General features: G+C 44.3%; 1 protein-coding gene across 1 annotated transcript in view; it reads right to left on the reverse strand.

The window, feature by feature from the left end:
• Positions 1-21922, reverse strand: part of GPC1 (glypican 1) — a 214946-nt gene that overhangs the window by 98160 nt on the left and 94864 nt on the right. The window contains exon 2 of the mRNA XM_010568237.1: positions 8856-9014. Coding sequence (XP_010566539.1) covers positions 8856-9014 — 159 coding nt within the window. The remainder of the gene's footprint in view (positions 1-8855; positions 9015-21922) is intronic.

A 21922-nucleotide genomic window follows, 5' to 3' on the forward strand; every position in this document is an offset into this window, starting at 1 on the left:
AGAATGACTTAACACTACTCAGTTTCTTCGGAAGTAGCTACAAACTGCTGGGTAAAATGAGGGTTTTCTTTCCCTCTAACCTGGCTGATTTCAGAAAATACAAAAAATAGAATCAAAATAACCCAACATAGCCTGGAAGGAAAGTGAGGCATTGGAAAAAGCTCTGCACATACTACACCATATTAACTGTGCTTTTTAATGCAAGAAGCTGTGTCGGTCTGAAGGGAGGAAATGAAATGAGAATAGGAAAGTGGGGGAGAAGTGAAGCATCCTTAAGCAGCCATAGCAAATACAAAGGTGAAATGTTGTCAGCAAAGGCATTCAGCTTCTTTCTACCACAACGAGGGATTATCTTTGACTCTCCCTGCAGATAGATCAATTCTCAGCCTAGTTTTCATAGGCACAGAGCACCTTCAAGCTCCCATTCATACCTCTGGTGGTCATGCTACACTCTAAAAATCAGCCCAACTCCACTAATCACACAGGTTACCACATGCCGAAAAACTCTGTTATACCCTTGCACCCATTTATACAAGTTGTTTGCAGACCTCCCTCATGATTTTGATCATTGCTTCCACCTTGGAAGGAGCCTTACACATAAAACCACTCATACCAATGACCCAGTGGCATTTAGAGCCACTGCCTATTCCCTCTTAGGTTGAGGGTGCTGAGAATGAATGTAGGGAAAGGTCTTGGTTGATAAACCCCTGTAAGACACGGAATGACATGATGGCTTTTGCTCTCTTACCAGAAGAGGATCACTGCATTTTAGGAACTAGAGGGACTTCTGGTCCTCCTGCACCTTACCCAAAGCCAAGGGACTTGAGCTCTGTTCCTACCTCTAGCACAAACCTGTCATATGACTTTCCACTTATCTCTTCCTTCCACAGTCCACTCACCCAAACCAGTTTGTTGGTTTGTTTGTTTTTGTTTAAGCAAAGTCCTTGGACCACAGGTTGAGTCTCAGCCAGGCAGGATGTCCTGCAGTGCATTACAGTTACAAGACGCTTCTTGGCTCTATGAATGTGCTACTTCAATGCCAATAACTAATAAAGCAGAATCAACAGTTTGCTGCAATCATTTCTGATGAGAGAGAACAAAGTACTCCTATAATCTCAAACGAGAACAGGTATCTTGAAGTACTCAAAATAATACAACCTCCTATGTCAGGACATGCCACATACTTCAGTAGTGTATTTTCAAGCCTATTGTGTATGCCAATCTGTAAGCAGGGATAGCACCTTGCTGCTGGAGCCCTTGATGCTCCCAAATTACCACAGCACCCGGCTAGGAACAAAGATGTGATTCCTGGCAAGTGCTAAGCTGCGGGGCAATTACCCACTCAAGAGCTGATTCAGAGCACCTACATTTCTTTGCAATAAGAGCAGCCCAGGAAATCCTAGTATTTTCCTCTTACGAGAAACACTGAGTATCAGAGAGCTGAAGGGTGAAAACTGCTTCATGTGGAAACCAGTAAACCAGTTGGAAGATGGATGAGCATAAACTGGTTCAAGACACAGGCTGTTCTGCTGAGCCATGCAGAAAAACCTCAGCTGTTCATCCCCTGTTTCACTGCTCTGACCTCCATCCAGCCACCTGGGTGTAATGCTTCTTCAGTCACTGAAGGCAACGTCCAGTGCTTGTAATAAAAGTTTGGCTGCTTGGCTGCTTACTCTGTGAAATCAGAGGTTTTCAAAGAGATTCATGTATTGATTCCTGAACTTCAAAATAAACTCTGCCAACACTTTCTTCTGAAATTACTATCTTGACATCAGTAATTTCTTGCAAAATATGCCTGTGTCATCCAGTATCTCAGAGGAGCAGGTGCTTTCTTTTATGTCCCCAAGCAGATGCACATTTCACTGTTCTCTGAGCACTCAGAAGCAGCTTTTTTTGAGTGTGTGACAAAACGTGGTGACAGGTGCTGACACCGAGATGCCTGATCTACCTTTTCTACCTAATCTGACTTCTGCAGGGATGAAGCAGCTCACCTCTTGGGGTGTGCAAGCCCTTGCAGGAGGCACCTCAGTGCAGTGCTCTCATCCCAGCCACTGCCACTGCCTTATTTTGTTCTCTTTTCTTTCTATAAAAGAGAATATTGTGCCTATGCCATCTGTTAAGCAAAGTGCTGCACGTACATTGCAATATACCCTGCAGCACACAACAGAGCCTTACAGATTAAATGTGAAAAGAAGTGGCTGTAAGGGGAGAGAAAACTCCAGGTGCTGGAGCTGTTACAGGTGAGTCTAAGCGTTTGCTTTCCTGAGGCAGCTACTTGTCAGGATTAATCTTGCCGAGCCCAGGAATGCGCCTCAGTAGACGCCGCACCCCATTCCAGGAAACCATAAATACCAAACGAGATGCTCAGCACCACACATGAAAGCATCTTCTTTCTGCGGAGCATGATTGCGGGGGAGTGACAGCCGGACTAGCATCAGTCCTGCCTCGTGCTGGGGTTTTCTTAAGGTTGTTCCTTGGGGGAAAGAAGGAAGGAGGCAAGCGTCGGTGCTTGCTGCCTTCCTCCTAAGGAGGCCTCCAAGGGAACCCCCTTACTTGTTTCTCTGTCCTCGATCCACCTGGGACCGTGCTTTTTTATTTCCAGGTTAAAGGACATTCTCTCTCTTTCTATCTCATCCCAAAACCAACCCTAAGGGCAGGAAGTCCAGAGGAGCCAAAGGAATCATCTTTGATAGCCCATCTTGTAAGTACTTTTGATAACATGCCCCAGAGGCAAAGCTGGGGGACAACTGGGCTTCTTCTGAATGATGCTGCCCAAGCACCATGCAGGAGGGGTCACAAAACAATTAACAGTGCTTTGAGCAGCACAATTTTGCCAAACAGGACCTGTCAGACCTGTCAGAGAAATACGGTGCAGGTGATGAACATTTATTTAGCAAAAGTGATTGACTCCCAGGTTTCTTTTCCTCCTGTTTCTTTGTCATGTCACTAGGAAAAAGGATTTTTAAGCTTCCTGCTTATCTCAAACACCTTCCTCCCCTTAATTCCCCGCTCTTCCTCGGTTTCCCTGACTCTACTAGCTTTTTGTTTGGGGGCTGAAGTGTTTTAGGTCTGTTTATAATTTTCAGATTGGAAAAGATGCCTGTGCACAGGCACTGCTTGATATTAGATGTTCAGTTATGAGACCAGCAGAAGGCCAATACAAGATTGATGTTTGTAAAAGCTAACAGCAGGTGAGCTGTGGAAGTCATCCCGATGTCCCCACCATGCACCTGGAGGGACGGCTAAGCCTGCTGCCCTGCAGGCACTGGGACCTGCTGCCACCTCCCATCTGCCCTGGATGCCCTGGAGGTCAGCGCTCTTCCGCAGAGCTGAGCCCATGGCCAAGGCCACCAACTGAGGCCACACACCACATTTTCAGGGGCAGAGCCCCAGCGTGGGGACTTACCACAAAAAAAGTGTTCCTGGCTAATTATGGGCTTCTGGGTCAAAAGCAATACATTTAAAGTCCAAACTCAAACGCTTGGCCCTAGGGAGCAGCCAGTGCCGATGCCAGGGGCGGCGGGAGGTAGCCAGCTCACTGAGCACAGGCTGGGACTGCCACAGGGACACCGCTGACTCCAGAAGTGCTCCTTTCCACAACCTTTGAAACAAAGGAATTTATTTCAAAACACAGCAGCATTTCCATATTTTGAGGTACAACCAGCCCCTGGAAGATTTATTTCCTGTTTCTACATAAACACAGTATCTTTTAGGCAGCACCTCACCAAACTCAAACCACGTGATACCTCCATGAAACACCCACAGCCGAGAGCAGTGGCAGCAGGACGCTGGAAGTGCAGAGCAGTTGTGTTGGGGCAATGTGTTTGGGGACACAGGCACTGCAGTCCCTGTGGCCCAGACAATCATTGCTTTAGTCTTGTGTCAATCATTTTCCGCACAGAGTAGTCCCACATCTCTCAGAACACATCTTTTGGTGTGTGTGCCACCAAATTGGGATACCTTAAATTTTCCAGCTGGCAGGGTTTGGTTCATGTTATCATCAACTGAGAAAACACCTGCAAAATTCAGATGCAGGTCTGGATTTTGTAGTCCAGGTTTAAAGTCAGTGGGGTAGGACAGAGCTCTGCCTGCTGGGCTTACTCCACAGCCTCCTGAACAGCTTCCTTAAGCATCCAGAGTATATGTAAATAAATGTATGTATATATGCCTCTCTCCCCAAAGAGTCCTTTTAGGGACTGAAACATTAGGTACCATGGGGACCTTTAGAAATCTCTAAAATCTAAACCATCAGTTGTAACATTTAAAACAATGATTCATCTTCATAAGAAATATGTAACTGTCTAAAACTAACTCTCAGATAATGTTAATTATCTGTATGGTCTGTGTTTGCATACGCAATTTCCAGCTAGCAACAGTGGACATTACGAAAGCTTTTACATGACATCAGCTTTCCAATGAGCAGCCGCTTATGAAATACATAATTTTTAATCTGCATTTGATTGCCACAGCTTAAAAATCCCAGAATTTATGAGAGCTACAAATCATTTTTAGACTGTGCAGTGTGGAATAAAAGCCAAGATTTTCAGTTTGGCTTGTTGATATTTCCTGAAAACATGAAACAATTCTGAAAGGACAGATTTCCTGGCTCACAGCTAAAGGTCAGCAGACACACAGGGAGCGCTTGCTAAGTGTACCAAAATGATTGGGAAGGAAAGATTGGCACAGCATTGCAGTATTATTAAAAAGTGATTTAAGTGGGGAAAAAGGGAGAAAAGAGAGAGACGGACAAGGATTAAACTCTCAACAAGGGAGCTTTCATCAAGACTAGAAAAACAGCCTTGTTCCTTGCTGCTTGTAGCCCCTCATTGTCACTCTAAGCACCGCTTGCTCTTGCTCCCTCTTTCCGTGTCCTCTGCCAGCCGTACAGCCCCAGCCCGTGCAGCCTTCCCAGGCTCTGACCAGGCATCACAAATCACTCCTCTGGCCTTTCCTGCATGGTCCAGAGGTTTTTCTAGGCTCATCCCTGTAATAGAGTATGGAGGCACAAGCTTCATTGGGAAGGACAGGAGTTTGAAAGTCCCAGGACTTTGTACAACACTGACATACAGTTGTGTGATATGCAAAAAAAAAAAAAAGCTCATTTTCCCAAGGAATCCCCCCCAACCTGCCCCATGTTTATAACTTGCTCTCAGCACAACTCAAGAACCAAAGGACTTCACTGGCTAACTCCCGTTCTGCAGCCAGCAGAGGGGGCAACAGGCAACTCTCATCAGTTTCTTGAAACAATCTGCTTGAACAAAGTTCCTTGTCAAAGTATTTATTTTATAACAACAGATACCGAAAATTTCCCATCCACTGAGATAATAGCAGTCTGAAAACAAGCACATTCTGCAATGAAAATCTCTGAGGCACGTATAATTGTCGGTAGCATCTTTAAAACAATATTTAGTACCAGTCTCAACAGAGACTGTCCCAGCTGCCTCCAAGACTCCTATGTTGTTTTCATTTTCATTATTCAGGTTTTTCTCTTACAATTTTCCAGGCAAATAAACTCTAACCAAAACCAACCTAGCAGCCTTCAGTAGGTCCCTGCCACAGGCTGTGCACCCAGATAACTACACCCCCCCCCCAGCCTGACCAAGAGCCCTGGGACATCAGAATTAACAAAGAATTTGTGCATATAATCCTGCTAACGAAATACCGCTACCCTGACCCCAAAGTCCTCCCTAACACTGACTTATCAAAAGCATACGATCCCATTGCTCCCATCCCAATCAGTGTGCTTTTTTTTCTTTTTTAAATTAAAACCAATCAGTTGTAGAGCAAAATTCTACCTTTTCGGCTAAAAGGTTAACACCAAGCCAATGACCACATGTCTAGCTCAAATATCATGCCCCCAGATCCTGCTAACTACAACAAACTAAAGCAAAACAACAAATGCACTAGTAAGCAGCTAAGCAATACTGTAGGCTGTTAAACTTCAAATTTAGCCCTGGAAGATCCTGGAGGAAGGGCATCCCAGAAGGCATGTATCCTCTACTATGCAGAGAGAGCACTCAAACCATAGGATCCTGTTCCACATATATCACTTTTGAATATATGGCTATACCTATCATATGTCATCTGTATTTCAGATGTATATTTTCTCTAAAAATACTTTCTATGAGATAAAGGACACTCTGCTCTTAGCCAGTGTTTGCCCCAAAAGCAGCCAGTGAGACTGAAACAACAGATTATAATTCCTTGCAATGGGACAAAGCCATAGCTCAGAGTAGAGGCGCTCTGACAATTTAGGGCTTTACAGAGCACAACCTGCAAGGATGAATTATTCTCTAAAGCAAACTGTTGAACACTAGCATGGAGAATATTATTTCAGAGGCAGATTGCTGTAGCCTTGCTATTTTCTAGCTGGAGCTTCAGGGAAATTTACAAGTAGAGACTATTGCCATGATCAGCGGTGAGATTACAGAAGCAAGATTTACCGTGATGAATCTAAAAAAGACAGCTCCAGGCCCAAAGTTCAATATGCCACACCTGGTAGCAGAGAATATATGAATAATCTGATCTCCAGGCTGCAAATACTATGAGAAAGTGTTAGACATCCCCATCCAGTGGAGCCTCCTCCACTACGTCCTCCTAAGGCCAAACGAAATCACTAATATGAAGACAAGCTGTGCATCCATACCTCTGCAACACCAAAACCCGCACTCTAAGCTGCTGCTGAGGAAATCCAGCAAAACCAGGCAGCCGGTGCCAGAAAGACTAGAACTTATCAATCTGACATTAAAAAACTCTTTTATTGAACAGCTTGAAACACCACTACCTGCAACAAGTCTTGTTAACTGTGAGACTAATAACATTAACTGGAAGATAGGGTGGTTTCTATGGCAATGTTTCAGGAGCTGAGGTGATTCCATTGCCCCATGACCAGAACTCCCTCAATTTTAAACCATCTATACAGTAGCTAAAGAAAAAATAATAATACTGCTTGTAGGTAAAGTCATACTTGAAACTTGGACATAATGTGATGAATTATTTTTTTTAAATCATGTCTTGCATAAATTATAAACTCTATATTGATTGCAAGGGTAGTTAAACAAACCAAAAAGGTATAATGGGAGCAGGAGACATCTTCTTGGCCTTGTGGGCTCAAGTGAGGTTATTCTCACTGCAAAACACCAATGATCTGTGCATTATGGTCTTAAGTAATACTTGGCTTATTGAACACTTACTTTATTTGATGCTTAAAAGAAACTCAGGTATGCACCACAGAAATGAAGATCTCTTTTTGTAAAATGCTGGGGAACAAGGGAGAAAATAAAAAAAAAAAAAAAGGGAAGCCCTTACAGCTCTAACTGGCATCTCAACACAAGCATCCCCCTTTCATATGCTTGGTTTTGCTTACTATTATTCTTATGGCTGTTACTATTATTAATCCTCCAAAACATCACACTCATACTAAACCAGTTCTTCACTAGGCAATTTCTGCTCGTCAATATAATCCTCAAAGCTTCCATCAAATTTTGCACTCTCTTACATGACAGATGTAGGACTATGTTCTTTTGAGTGTCTGTGGAAAAAATAAAGAGCAGGTATACCAGCCAATGCTGCAACAGGCAGTGGAGGGAGAAGGTGCCAAGGCTGGTGGATGTTCTGCATTAACCCTTGCAAAGGGCTGGATTTCAGAGGTCAGTGATCACTCTCAGTGGCAGCTACGTCAGGTCCCATTCAGACATTAGTCTGAGCAACCAGCATTATAAGGCTCTTTTGAAAATCCTGGTTATCGCTTTTTAAGGCAGGTGAAAATCAATCAGTTTTGAGCTTTTAAAGGAATGCCTTTGCTGTGGTCAACCTTGGCCACACAGTTACAATGCATTTTGCAGAGATGCACTGCTTTTTCTTTCTATTTAGTGCAAAAGCACTTAATCTTGGTTATCAGCTCCCTGAAGGTCAGGCTTATTTCTTTAGATCTATTATTTACTGCTTGAAATTTCCAGTTCCACCTTTCTGGCTATTACAGCTTCTTTCCCTAACTCCTATTCTTTTCATGATAACTCCATGTGATGACTGTTGATAAAGTTAGGAGGACTGTGATTCTAAATGTCTGACCTTCTTCAAAATCTGATAATGGATACAGTTTCTGAGTCATAGGTCACCTCAATTTTGCCAATAAACCATTTATTTCCAGTGGCCTTCAGACCTTGAGGCTTACTGTGCACTGCAAAATGGATTCTTCAGGGAACAATAGAAGTAAGAGAGCCATCCTTAGCCTTTGCTTAGCACGTTAGCAGGGATACTTGTACTTTGGAGAGTATGTTTCTCTACGACATCTTATGTGCCACAGCCTCTAAAACCCTCACTGCTGTACAACGTTTTCTGGTATTTGTATGAAACTGAAAGGTATAAGCATCTAATGTGAACTAACCACCTCTTCATTTGCAATCTATGTGGAAAGGACAAGAAAAAACCATGCCTCCTTAAACCCTCCCCACCTAGTGAGGGCTATCCACTCACCTTTACCATATTGTTCAACTTACAGCTCAAGGCATAGTGCCAAGTTTTACATCACTACCTCAAATGTTACGCTGCTGTGGTAAGACTCGATTACGCCATGCTTGTAAAAGCTGTGTCGCTGCCAAGGTATGCAATTTGTTGGTATGAGTGCCTGCCAGCATCCTTCAATGGCTTCACTGAAATGAAGTTCTCAAAATGACTTGGTCTTGCAAAAACACTGCCAGAGGTACAATTCCTATTGAAGGTCAACATTTCACGCAAATTATTGAGCAAGATGCAGAAGAAGGCAAGTCAAGCATGAATCCCTGGATTGAACAGTGCTTGGAAAGTTAAGTAGTGACTGGATCCTGAGCAAGGGGAACCGAGCAGGTTTTACTTACTGTCAAAGCTTCTGTGCTGCGCTGTTAGGGTCGTCTGCACAGAGCGACCAGCCTCTTTCATCATGGCTTCAAATTCACTTCGGCTTTTGTTTGCAAAGTTCTCCTCCATCTCGCTGGTGCAGCAGGTATAGCCTTGTGGGCAGATTCGCAGGTGCTCCCCTAAAATGAAAGAAAATGTAGTTGAATGGCCAGGTCTGGAAAAGGAAGGAATTCACTCCAGACAACCTCAGCATAGAAATATTCCAGCTCCCTAGTAACCTCAGACTTTACATGTTTACCCCCTAATTTGAGTTACCCTGCATTAGTACAGTGGTTGGTGTGAATGCAGTTACAAATTTTCTCACTGCTGATTGTGAGGGAAGGAAAAGTGAAGGAGACAAAATTCATACATGGGGCAAGGAAAAGGGAAATATAAGTGTCTCCTGCTCAAAGTCTGCCCTAGAATTCCAGCTCTGCCTAGAATTCCAGAAAACATGGAAGTCTCTGATTAAATGACATACTAGTTGTCCTCATTAGACTTAACATGTATATTAGAACAACTATTTGAAAAGACTTTGTCAAGAAAAAACCCCAACTCCAATGCGCTCACCCTCCTCCCAAACCAACCCACCCAAAAAACCTATCCTGAGAAGGTATTTCCATAACCAGAGAGGTGAGACAGAGACGTGCTGAATGCCAGTGGAATTTGGGTGACTAATTCCCCTCCACACATTTTGAAATCTGCCCATTTACTATTTTTTCAATGAAAAATTTATCTCCCAGAAAGAGATGAGACCACCCAAGAAAGGGTTGCTATGACAATCACTGACTGAATATACCCTGTGCTATAGGGAAGGACAGGAAAGGCAAGAGGACTCGGCAGTCAAATTGAAAAATTCTTCGGTATGGGAGCTCCTCCTGTCCTCTGCAATCTCTTTATTGTGGAGAAGCAAGCGTTTGCATAGGCAGAGTCAGCAACATTTTAAAAATAATTGCCTAAGTTCTTATGAGTCCTTACAAACAAAGACACATCCACCTGCAGACACACCCTACATTTCTCCTTACCCAGCAATAAAATTCATTTGAATGAAATCAAATATCAGGGTTATTTTTTTTAAAGAATAAAAAACCTCCTTGTTCCAAGCATGCACTGAGATAAACCAATTACAAAGAAGTTACCATGCTTAACATAATTTGATTGGGATTGCCAATGATTTTGCTGGCAGTTTTACAGGACTGCTGTCTTAACGTCATAGCTGAGCTGAAACATATATTTAAAATCGTGTTTTATCTTGTGTGTCTTGACAGCTTCAAATCCTGAACTTGCACAGTCCTACAGAGTTTCCCATTAAAGTCCTTAGCTATTTCCAGGATAGAACCCTTAGCAAATGGGTGCCTTAGGGTAAAAGCTCTTTGAAACTGGGCATGCGTCCTACCCTCGTGAATGCCATGTCATTAGTAGCTTGACTAAGAGCAATTTTGACCAGAGTGCTCTGTAGTTGATGTATTTTAGGCAGAAGCCATTCAGGATGAGTTTGCATTTTGCTGGCCCTTGGGTTCCTGCTCACAAACAGCTGTGGAGCAACCTCTGCAGGGTGCTGGGGTGACCCTGCCCTTGGAAAACAGGTTATCATGTGCATTTGCACTGACAGAGCAGTCTTCCTGCCTATGTGATGGGAATTGCTGCTCACCAGCTTTCGTAGGAGAATAACTCCCATCATCAGGCTTGTGTCATGCTCCTGGCTGAGAGGAGCGTCAGGGAGGGCAGTGTGTCCCGTGGGCTCCAGTCTCCCATGGGACCCCCCTCCCAGTGCCTGTGAGTACCCAGGCATCACTGTGCCACACCGTCAAAGCAACAGGAAAAACAGCAACTTGCTTCAATATAAAAAATAGGAGTCAAATATAAACATCCTGTGGCTCAGCACTTGTCATATCAAATGCAATTTAAGTTACAGTGCCTGCCTAAGCCTTTCCTTCCTTTATAAACCAGGTTGTTACAATTCATTCTCTGAGCTCATTTCTGTAAAGCTGCATTTGTACAAGAAGGTCATAGTGAGGATTGCTGACGTGTGACAGGCAGGCAGAAAAAAGGGAGCAGAAATTTTTGACAAGACACAGCTTTGTTTCCTGTCATGGCAGATTAAAACTTTCTTCTTGTCCAGCCTCTTCCGTCCGATTTCTGCTGCCACAGGATTTGTGACGAGGATTGAAGTTTTGTTGACAGTTGTTTTACTGCAGTATGCATCCTTCCACACTGCCTTGGTGCCCTCAGGACAAAAGGCCTTTTCAGTGTCCGGCCTCTCTGAAAGGACTATAAACAAGGAAATGGATCCCAAAGGATCCCAACGGTTCCCAAAGACTGCCTTTACCGCCACCGGCTCAGTTGCTGATAAATTTTGCAGATGAGGTCCTGATCCTGCTAGCCCTTGCACTTGATAGCACCCAAAAGCATGAGCACTTCCACCACTTCTCCATGTGCTGTTACCCACCAGGGCTTGCAGGTTCAGTGTAAGCCACGAACAACCCTTTAAAAATCTCCTGGTTTGGTAAACCAAGATAAGGCAGTGGGAACCGACTGCCTGGGGAACCCCCATCTCCTGGCCTGCTGTCAGTAAGCAGGGTCTGGCTGCACAATGGTTTCCCCTACCTCCTCAAGCAGGATTCGTGTGGGAGACCTGCCTGAAACTAGGGAGAGCAAACGTGGCCGCCCCAGCAAGGAGACTCCTACACGTTTGTCAAAGCTGCTGGTCAGGTGCATTCTCCCACACAGGCTTTAGAAACGAAAGAAAGGGGGAAAGCGTGGGGATTGCGTCTGGGGAAGAGCAGGGCCTGGCCCCAGGAGGAATATGGACGGGGAGGAAGAGCCCCATGCTGCGGCCCAAGCTCCCTGACAAACAATAAAGAGCAGCAGAAGTGTGAGGTGCTCTAATTAAAACGTGACATGACCAGACAAAAACCTCCACACTCCCACCCCAGGCAAAGCAGAGTGCATGTTTCAGCAGGGTGGCATCAGTCCAATACCTTGCTGTGCTAGCAGAGCTTCAAATAACCTCCAGCCAGCCGGCACCACAAAACAGAGGAAAGAGACAGAGGAAAAAAAGACAGAAAGCAAGGGAAAAGTCACACCCATAGCTAAAATTGCTTAATTTTACACAACTTTGTGAATGGAATATAGAATTTTTTAAATGCTTGAATTCAGAGCAGTTTCAATCCTTTTTGAAGGAGCATTTATCTTAGCTTTCTGCAGGCATTTGTATGGTACTCGGCACCACAGCACTTTATCTCAGTGGGAAGCAAAGTTTTTATCATTTGTCTTTGTAATTCAAAGTCAGTGCACACAAAACAGTCTTACAGCACTATGAAAATGCTTTGCTTTCTTTGCTTTTTAACCTGACCCACCCTTGAAACATTCCCTATTATTATTTAACCTTTTTTTTATTGACTCTAAAATAAATGCACTCTTGACTGTATTTTTGCTCTCCTTTTATTTCAAAGTTCATTTGTTTGCTAACTTGACATTATGTCATTGCTGAAACTGCACTATAAATATCTCTGGGTTCACTTGGCAGGAGATTATCTGCAGATATCTATGGAGAGCTAGAGGTGTTTTACAAGGAGTAAATCTGCAAGATACAGTGTATGTTCCCTCCACTGCTGCGTCAGAGAAATTTCTCCCTGTATACAGCTGATGTGTTGCTAACCGCTTGCTTGAGAGCACATGCTCCCAGCCCCTGCAAGAGCTTTACAGAAAGGCAAGTGAGCACGGCAGAAGCCAAACCAGCAGCAAGCAGAGGGCTGCTCCAAATCTCCTTGAAGATAACAGATACACTCAGTGACTCAAGCCAACTCTGGGTCAGGCCCAAAGAGAATTACACTATCCCATAGAAGTCTGTAACTGAAACCCAGCCATCTCTCCCAGCTCTTGACTTGCAACCCCCAGCTGAGCAGCCCTCGCAGTGGAGCACGGAGGCGCTCAGGGTGCATTCGATGGCTGAACTAATACAACCTCCGCACTGTCCTAAGCACTCTGGATTTAAGATACATTTGTGAGTAAGAGAAGATGCACTTTGGGATGCTCGGCTTCCCTTCAGAAAACTATTGGCCTGCCCAAGCCTTCAGCAGCCAAAATGTGTGGTTCAATCCGGGTACCCCTGAAAGAGCCGGCCCTCCTGCAAATGCTGCCGAAGCCGGGGTGGGATGTAACCCACCGACTTCACGGTCTCTTGGAAACGGAGACAGGGCAGAGCATGCATGAAAACAGCATCGAACAAACATCTCATTTATGATTAACTGCCCTGGAGTGGAAAGGAATAGGCAGGAGGCTGATGACAAGAAAATATCACACTGCCTGGCTATGGGCGTGGATTGTCCTTCAAACGTCCCCTCAGCTGGCTAGGTTAGCAGATCATTTTGGCTATCAAATTCGTTACTGCATTTGAGAGTGCTGAATATTAAATCACTTGACCACTTTCCCCTCAGGAACGGAGCCAGGCTGCTTTGTGGCAATGTCCCCATAGAGGGAATAGCCATGCCCACAGCCACCACTGACATGAGCTGAGACGGGGCTCAGATCCCTGCTTCTTCCCCCACGTGTTCCTGGCCTCACTGCCCTGGCCCATGCAGGCTCCCCTTGGCCGTGGGCCCACCTGCCACAGGCTGTGCCGGGAGCCGCTGCAGCCACGGCGTGTAGTGTAACACACTGGGGCTGCAGGATCTCAGCTAACTGAGTTCAGAAAAGCTCTCTAGCTGTTCACTGCTGCTGCATTTCACCCCACCATGAGGCTCCATAGCCACAAAAACAAGAGAGAAGGCCAGTCCCAGAGGTGTAAAATGCAATACTGAGAGAAGCATCCTTGGCTCCTTTAACCATGTAAATAGTGCTATTTCTATCCTTCTCACAGGATGTTGGAGATTGAATTCATTACAATGTTTGCAGAAGGTTTGGGGTTATTTGGATGTGTCAGAGTATCTAAAAGCAAATCATTACAAAATCATTCCTCCCAGAGGTTAATTTATTTCAGGCTGTGATAAATCCATCATGATTCTTCCCTCATATTTGTAACCCTCCTCCCACTCGCTCACCAAACTGCTCCAAAAAGTCATCTCATGCCCCTAGATCAAAACTGAGCCCCGGCTGCCTCAGTCCAGCCCTGCCCCCCCCATGCTAGGACACCTACAGCCCAACCCCCCTCCTCAGGGGTTTCTGGGTGGACATGTCTCAGGCAATCAGTCTTGCTGAAGTCCTACGCTGCTGAGATCCCCCTGCCAGGCACAGCAGGGATGCCAAGACACAGCCCCCAGCCAGGTACAGCCAGTGAGCACGACAGCACCGGGCAACAGAGGAACTCCAGTCCTCTCCTACTGTCCCTGGTAGGCACTAGAGTCTGTTGCCCTCTCCCTCTTCACACTTAAATCCCATCCAGGCTAATGAGCATCACAGCCAGGAACTGAGGACAAAACAGTGTAATTCAGATCATGGCTTTTTTTTTTTTTTTTTTCTTCTTTTTTTTTTTACCTTTGTCAGAGCATCTGCAGCTGATGCAAAACGAGCCTGGAGGAGGTGCAGATGTTAAAAATACCTTGCAAAGAGGTAGTGCAATGAAAGTAAATCCCCTTCCTTATGCCTCACAGCTTTTCCTGCTTCAGGTGTTCCTGTCCCCATCTCTCTTGAAATATGTATCTTTAAAGAGAACATGATTTAGTGCATGCTGATAAGTATCTGACAGCACAGCCTCTAGCACTAGTACCACGATGCTACCCTGAAACCCAGTCTTGTCACAGATAACTCCTAGAGGAAACGGGGGTACCCAAAAAACATTTGGACAAGGAGAGAATTCTGGCTGACTGCCCTTGGAAGAGCTCTTCATGCCCTTTTCATTCTAGATGCACCGAGAAACATCAGCTGGCAAGCCACTTCCCAACACTGACACCCCATAATATTTGTGTAAGGTGTCTGGGTGTACAGCTGGTCTCTCATAGTAGCTGCTAACATCAAACTGAACTGGTTACTAGACTGCTCTATTAAGGAGAGTGCAAATCAGGAATTTTCCCATATTGCAAAGGCAGGTGTTAGCTAAGTACTGTGCAGCCTGTTCCTTTGATTTGCAGTCAGCTGCCGGCAAAGTATGATACCTTCTATTTTATGATTATGTATTGAGAGTATCGTCTTTTTTGGCTTCAGTTTGTGCATAATGTCAGAGGAATCATAGCAGGCCTGAATGTTAAGTACTGTATGGCAAACATTCACACTTTGATAAAAATGCACTGAGCCATGTTCTCCCCAATCTTAGAGATACCATGGGTTGAGGATATGCATGGTAGGGCAGGACTACGGGCTGGCCAAGAAATAAGGGGCAGAATATGGTCATGAGGAAGGGCTGTGCCCATGTGAAGTCATGATTTTCCTGCACTTTCATACCAAGAAGCACTCTCAGGATAAGAAACAGAGGTGGCAGGGTGTAGCTGGGAACCAGCCCCGCCATGGACTTGGTGAGCATCTTGGATGAGCCAGACTGGGAGCTAACGCAGCGAGGGGGAGAGGACAGCCAGAGAGAACCTGTCTGCCTCACCAGCACCCTGCAGAAACCCCTCATGGACCTCACCATGTGCTATGTAGCAAGACCCAGGTTAACCTCAGCCAGCCCAAGGCTACTGCAGAGCAGTGTCACAGCTCACACATGGAGGACTGCAGGGAAGAAGCAGGCGCTGTCTCACCTGCTGCATCCATGCTGGCCTCCCCACACACATTGCTGCTGCCTCCTGGCCTCAGTAAGGCAAGAGGGATTTGACTCTAGCACAACCAACTCCTGTTTCTCTTTGCTGCTGCTGAGGGAGTAGCTGAGTATCTTGAGGGACTCATAACAAGAGCATGAAGTCTCTTCAAGCTGCACACCACAGGTCTGAATTTGTCCCGTGTCAGCAGCTTTTATAATGCCTTACCATCTGATGGCTTGTGCTATCTGAGATGAACTAATGTTTTCATTCCAGATAAAGAAAACAAGCACTATGTTCCACACCAGTGATAAAAACAGCAAACTGGAAAAAATAGCTAGAGAATATGCTTATTCTGTTAAAACAATGCACATGTTTAAGACAAGACAATAGCAAAACATTAAATGCTTATTCCCACAGCTCACCATTCAGACCAGGATTATAGCAACAGAAGTGATCAACCAAGAGCAGATAATCTGTAAGATTTGCTCTTTCCACTCCTTACCTTTCTACTCCTACCAGGATTTAACAAACTACCAAAACACTGTTAACCAAATAAGACAACTTAATCTGGCTACTGCATGGAGTTGGCTCCCTACCAGGTTAGCACTGTTCTGTAATTGCATCACAGTGAAGCCCGGACACAGTGAATAGATACAGGTATTTCTGAAAAATATCACAACTGGCATCCTTGGAGCAGAAAACCACTGATGGGTGGGAAGGCTTTGGGACTGCCCTGTTTCCTATCAACACAGGCTATTCAAGTCAGCAGCCTGGTTCCCAGGGAGCCGGGCAGGAGGGTGCAGGGGAGGCTGAATGGGAATTTCCTCTGTATTTGCTCTGTTCGTGTGTCAGAATTTTTCAGGCTCCAAGGCAGTCAGCTCAGTGTCACACTCACACTAGAAATGTGGTATCAATTTGTTTAATCCTAGAACCTGATGTCAGAGGAATTTATAAGGCAGGCAAACATGGGCAAAAAAAGTTAATTAACAGAGGGGAAAGAGCCACCTCTGTGTCCTGGAAAAATATCAAGTACCGAGTAGATAAGAGTGCCTTCGGAAATGACAGTCTGAAAATCCTAATGTCACCTATGTATGCTACAGTGGCAAACTGCCCAAAGAAAGGGAACAGAGAAAATGTCACAAATGCTGACAACAGACTTGATTCTTCCTGAAAAGATCTGCACGAAAGCACTTTACCCACGCATTGCTCCTTTGGGTTTTGGGAGTGTCTTTCTGAATGAAACAGAACACCCCTTCCCATCACACTGCTCCCTCAGTTTCTCACTCAGGACCCGGATCTGCCCTTAGCTACATGGGTCTGACTCTACCTCCAACTGCAAGCTGTGCACATGCAGCAGGAATCGGCACAGGGTCCAATGATGCAAGCCTGTTTTTAAGGACAAAGTAGGAAACGCTTCATAATCTGCAGTAGAAAATACCTTTTTTAGTGGTTTGAGAGAGGAAGGAAAGAATAAGGGCCAAATCCTCAGGTACCACAAGCAATGAAGGACCTCTATCTAGCAGACCTGACTGAACACACCAAAACCCAACACTCCTCAGGGTCCTCTTCTGGGCACTGGATCCTCCGTTGGGGAGCTCCTGAGCAGGTCTCTGCTCCAGCAAAGGAGATGATCCATCATGAAAGGCTTCAAAGAGGAGCCGGGATATGGTCTACAATTAGCACTCTCCAAATACATGAGTCTTGAAAGAAGCCTTCAGTTCAGACTAGACTAGTTGCAAGGATCATGGAGAAACACACAGGGAGTTCACTGTTACACTCTTTCCTCTCCCCTTCTCTGAAAAACAGAAAACTCTTAAAAAGAATCTTAGACAAGGGAAGAATTATCTTGTCTCTTCACGTAACACTTGTGGGGACGTATTGAAGTTGTGTGTCGTAATCCATCACTATCAACCTCTTTCAGAGTTGTCCTGAGCACATCAGCTTCTCACCAGATGTTTTGGTTCTTTTTTTTCTCTTTTTCTTCTTGGAACAAAGAGTCTTTTTATCCTCGGTTTGATGCAATCTAAAATAAGATCAAACTGGAAACCTATCACTCTTATCAGATGCAGCTTCGTTGGAGGCTTCATAACAACATAAATATGTTATTACATAGGAGGCAGAGCAATTCATTAAGCAGAATCTTTTCTTCCAATTCCTTCTCAGAAGAATACCTACTGGAGAAACTGTCAGCTCTTCCCTGTGCCCTGGCAGCTTGCTGCCAGAAGGATCAGACTGGAAAAGGAATCTCAGTAGTAAACTGAGGATTAAAGATGCATTTCCCACTAAGAGGTTTAAGAGGTGAAGGCTTTTGGTTTATTCTCCATTTAAAAAAAAAAATAAAAATCCATGACAGGAACTTGATGAAGGGTTTGGTCAAAACCAAAAGGCTTTTCCAGTCCCACTGCTGAAGCCCTGCAAGGAAAATGGTGATACTGCACTTTGGGCTATTTTGGGATAAAGAGACTAAGGAGCTTCAGCAAGCTTGTAAGATTGTTGCTTAAGAACGGAGAGGGCTTGTAGCCAGTCCCAATCATTTCAGTGCAAAGAACAAACTTGGATTAACCTCTCATGGAGAAGTCAGCGTTTAGAGAACATTTCCTTCTAACCCCAGCAAAGCTGCTCAAGCAGTAGGTGCTGGTGTGAAAACCATGAAAATCCATCTTTCTGGGTCTCAGACACATGCTCAACACTGGGCTCCTACAGAGCACCCCTATTTCTTATCCCTCTGTCCCCCACACAGGATGCTGTGATGAGCAGGACGTACCACACCGGAGGAGGAGGCTGGGCATGATGCACAAGTGGGCTGCCACGGCTGCCCACCTTGATAAGCCACACTCCTGGTTGCTAGCTTGCCCAAGTGAGGACCGCACACTGCCTCCTCCTGCTCAGCACAGCTACAGACACTAGCACTGGGGACTGCGTGGGTGGCTCGTTCCCTTCCTGCAGGAGGATGTTTGTGTCCAAGAAGGATCTTGCCTTCTAGCAACAAAAATCTCCCAAGGGAAAATAAACAAACTAAAAAACCTCAACCACTCTGTCTGCTGGTAAGAATGAAAATGACTCCTGAGTTTGCAAAAAAACTTGTCTTTAAATAGTTATTAAACAAACTAAGTTCTTGGATCTGAATCTCATTCTGAGAGTTCACAAACCAAACTGCCTATGCCTAAAAATTTAAGAAATTACATTTAATGACACTCATTAATCTTAAATTCCATAAATGTGTGTACACTTTTCAAAATAAAAAATAAAAAGATGCATGTCACGAACTGTCTGAACCCCACAAATTCAAGATCACTCTTTTTTAGATCTTTGTAAAAATTTAAAAGACTTTACCTATGCCAAGTTGGCTTGTGCCATAAATTAGGAGTGCTTATACTTCCTCTAAATCTCTTTGCTGTATGTATTGGCAGGGATGTGGGAAGGTGCAGGATTGGAGGGGCAAATTCGGGTTGCTGTGGGCTTTTTCACTTTGCAACTTGAAGCTTTTATCAGCCCGAGAAATGCTTCTTTCTTCTTTAGCTATTGCTTTGCTTTATTTGTCACATAAATGTTTCGGCCAGCAGCAAAAGTGCTGAAGAATTGTGGAGCTCTTTCCTACAATTTGAGCAACCGTGAAAGGAAATGGCAAGTATGCGGTAATCTTGCGGGAACATGAAATTGCAGACCTCCAGTTTGACAAAGCTGATGCAGTTGATGCAGAACTTGGATGGATGAGTACCAGCATCAAGGCTGGAGTCTTGCAGAAGCCTCTGGCCACTGCACGTGAGAGATCTGCAGCAGAAGGAATTTAATATGCTGCCTTCACTTCCAGTTGCAGAAGCACGTAGGTGAAACTTGTGCCATCGCTCTTCTTTTTATGCCTCCATCTCACCTTCCAAAAGCAGATTACAGAAAGCTGCCTGTAAACCCAAAGATGCAATGGTTATTCATAAAGAGCTCTACTTCTACCCTTAAAATTAATCCAGTGGTATGAGGAGTTGAGGGCATCAGTCTGGTCCTGCCACAAACGTTTCACGAACAGATTTCTGTTTCCACAAACCATCACCTTTCACCCCCGCACAGAGGGGTGACCCAGAGGACCAGGCTTAAACTGGGACAAACATTTAAAACTCCAACGCCCTGCTAGATCTCAGTGTGGCTTATAGTGCATATGCCCAAAATTTTACCAGAGAAATTTATTTCAGGCAACTTCTGTTTGAAAACTTAATGGAAGTGTAGCTGTTCTCCCCTGAGCGTCGGGAACAGATGACTAAGAAATGTTGCCAGTATCTGTCTTTCAGTGAGATTAGTGTTGGGTTTGTGTGGTATCCTATTTATAACTTTGACAAACAGCTCACCCAATCATTTCATACTTAATCATAGCTGCCCAGCTCCCTTCAGAGAAAAGCTTTTCAAAAAGTATGTGCCAACATAATATGAACAAAAGGAAGCAAACCACAGTCAAGAAAAAAAGACCTTGCTCTCAAAACCAGCAACCAGCAAAAGCTCATGAGCTCTACAGAAACCAGGTCTTGGTAAATCATAAGGCATAATTAGAGTGTCATTATTCATGGGACTGCATAGCTATAGTTAGTCAGTGTTTCCACTGTAAACCCCTATTTTCATAGAGGTTTGCAGCTCAGCTGCAAGGAATTTGTCTGTGATGAAATTTGGCAGTAGAAATTTTAGAGCAAGGATTTTTATTTTTTTTTAAACCATTTAAAGATTCCCACACACACACTTTCAAGTCCCCTCATACTTCTGAGGCTGTAGCAGTACTCAAAGAAACAAAAAACACTTCTCTCCTGTTCTTTGATGTTTAGTTTCTGTGCATGTCTTTGTGTGGTTAACAGGATCAAAAATATCAATTTAGCGGGCATTTTCAAATATAGAAGTCTTAAAAAATTGAAGTTGCAATTCCCACAACAATTACAACTCAACTTTCCTTTGGACGTATTCATAAGTATTACTATCTATGGTGTTAATTGCTATGCATTATGGGGTCTTTACACTCAGAGTAAACCCTGCATATTCATCTAGTGCCGAAGATGGGTTTACATTTCATGGGACAGAGCTGTTAGATTTCTTTTACGTTTCTTTACATCTTTCTTTCTTTGAAATAACATTTTCCAGGGATTATAAGAGATTACTTTCTGCTGGACTCGCCCTTAAGACCTACATTTGCCCAGCTACTTCCTCCCCGCCTACCCGACTCTTCCATTAGGGCTCACATTTCAGCACATACACAGGCATGGTTGGGACCACTAAGAAGAAGCATGAGGAAGGGAAAGGGACAGGCAAAACATCTCAATGGGATATTTTATCCCAGACAATATTAAATAGAGCCTTTCACAACATTTTCAGCTACTCAAGAGAAACAGACTGCTGTTTGCATTTGTCTGAACATCAGAAGAATGCATTTGCTCTTTTCCAACTGGCTCTGGCTGAAGCATCCTAGAGATTCAGCATCCCTGGATATGAATGAGATTTACTTTCACACATATGGACCACATGCTAGCAAGGTACAGCAGTCTCTGGGCACTATGCCTGGTTGTCACTGCATGCCACAATCAGCACACATCAGAAGGTAACTGCTTCAAGTGCAGTTCCAGCTCAGAGTGGTGGAACAGTTACCCAGCTTGAAAAAAACAGTGTAAAACTGTGAGCTTGAAGACTTGCAAGTCTCAGTCTGGAACTGGATCACTGTGAATGGTCTGAGTGTTCATATGAGTATCTTTGGTGCACAGGTTTTTAAAGAACAAACTAGTTTATCCAGGCAATTTGATTTTCTAGTGAAACAGATGCCACTGTGTAACACCACCATGCTTCAAACAGTGTATTCCTGGACCTTGATGTTGGCACATGGGAAATTGGGCCACCTCTGAGCTTCTACCACCTTGCAATGCTCATGCCTTCCTTGAGCTTCCCGCCCCAACACTAATGAGCTTCCCCTCGGACAGCTTGGCAGAGGTGACAAAGATGAGAGTGTTTGCAAGGTACCACTCAGCATTCCTGAGGGCAGATGTCACCAAGCTCTCTGCGATCCCAATGCACTCTTCAGAGGACTAGAACAGCAACACAATCTCTTCTGATTGGGAGGAAAGCAGACACACCACCACCTTGACCACTGTGATTTGTGGAAACCATAAAAGAAAAATTCTCCTTTTAGATGAAAGTACTTATCTCTGCTACAAATTGTAGCAACCACAGTATTTGTATTACAGCAAGGATCTGAACTCCTGCCATGTCTTAAAAACAGTACAAAGCAGAATTCCTAGATATACTACTTGAATCTGCTTTTCAAGGTGGTAGTTAGAAATTAAGAGGCAAATGAACTCAGTAAGATTATTCATGTACCTTCAATCATTTACAGGAATGTTAGCAAGATCTTGGCT

This window comes from Haliaeetus leucocephalus, unplaced genomic scaffold (genome assembly GCF_000737465.1).
Source record: "Haliaeetus leucocephalus isolate CR32 unplaced genomic scaffold, Haliaeetus_leucocephalus-4.0 Scaffold240, whole genome shotgun sequence".
In the NCBI taxonomy this organism is placed as follows: domain Eukaryota; kingdom Metazoa; phylum Chordata; class Aves; order Accipitriformes; family Accipitridae; genus Haliaeetus; species Haliaeetus leucocephalus.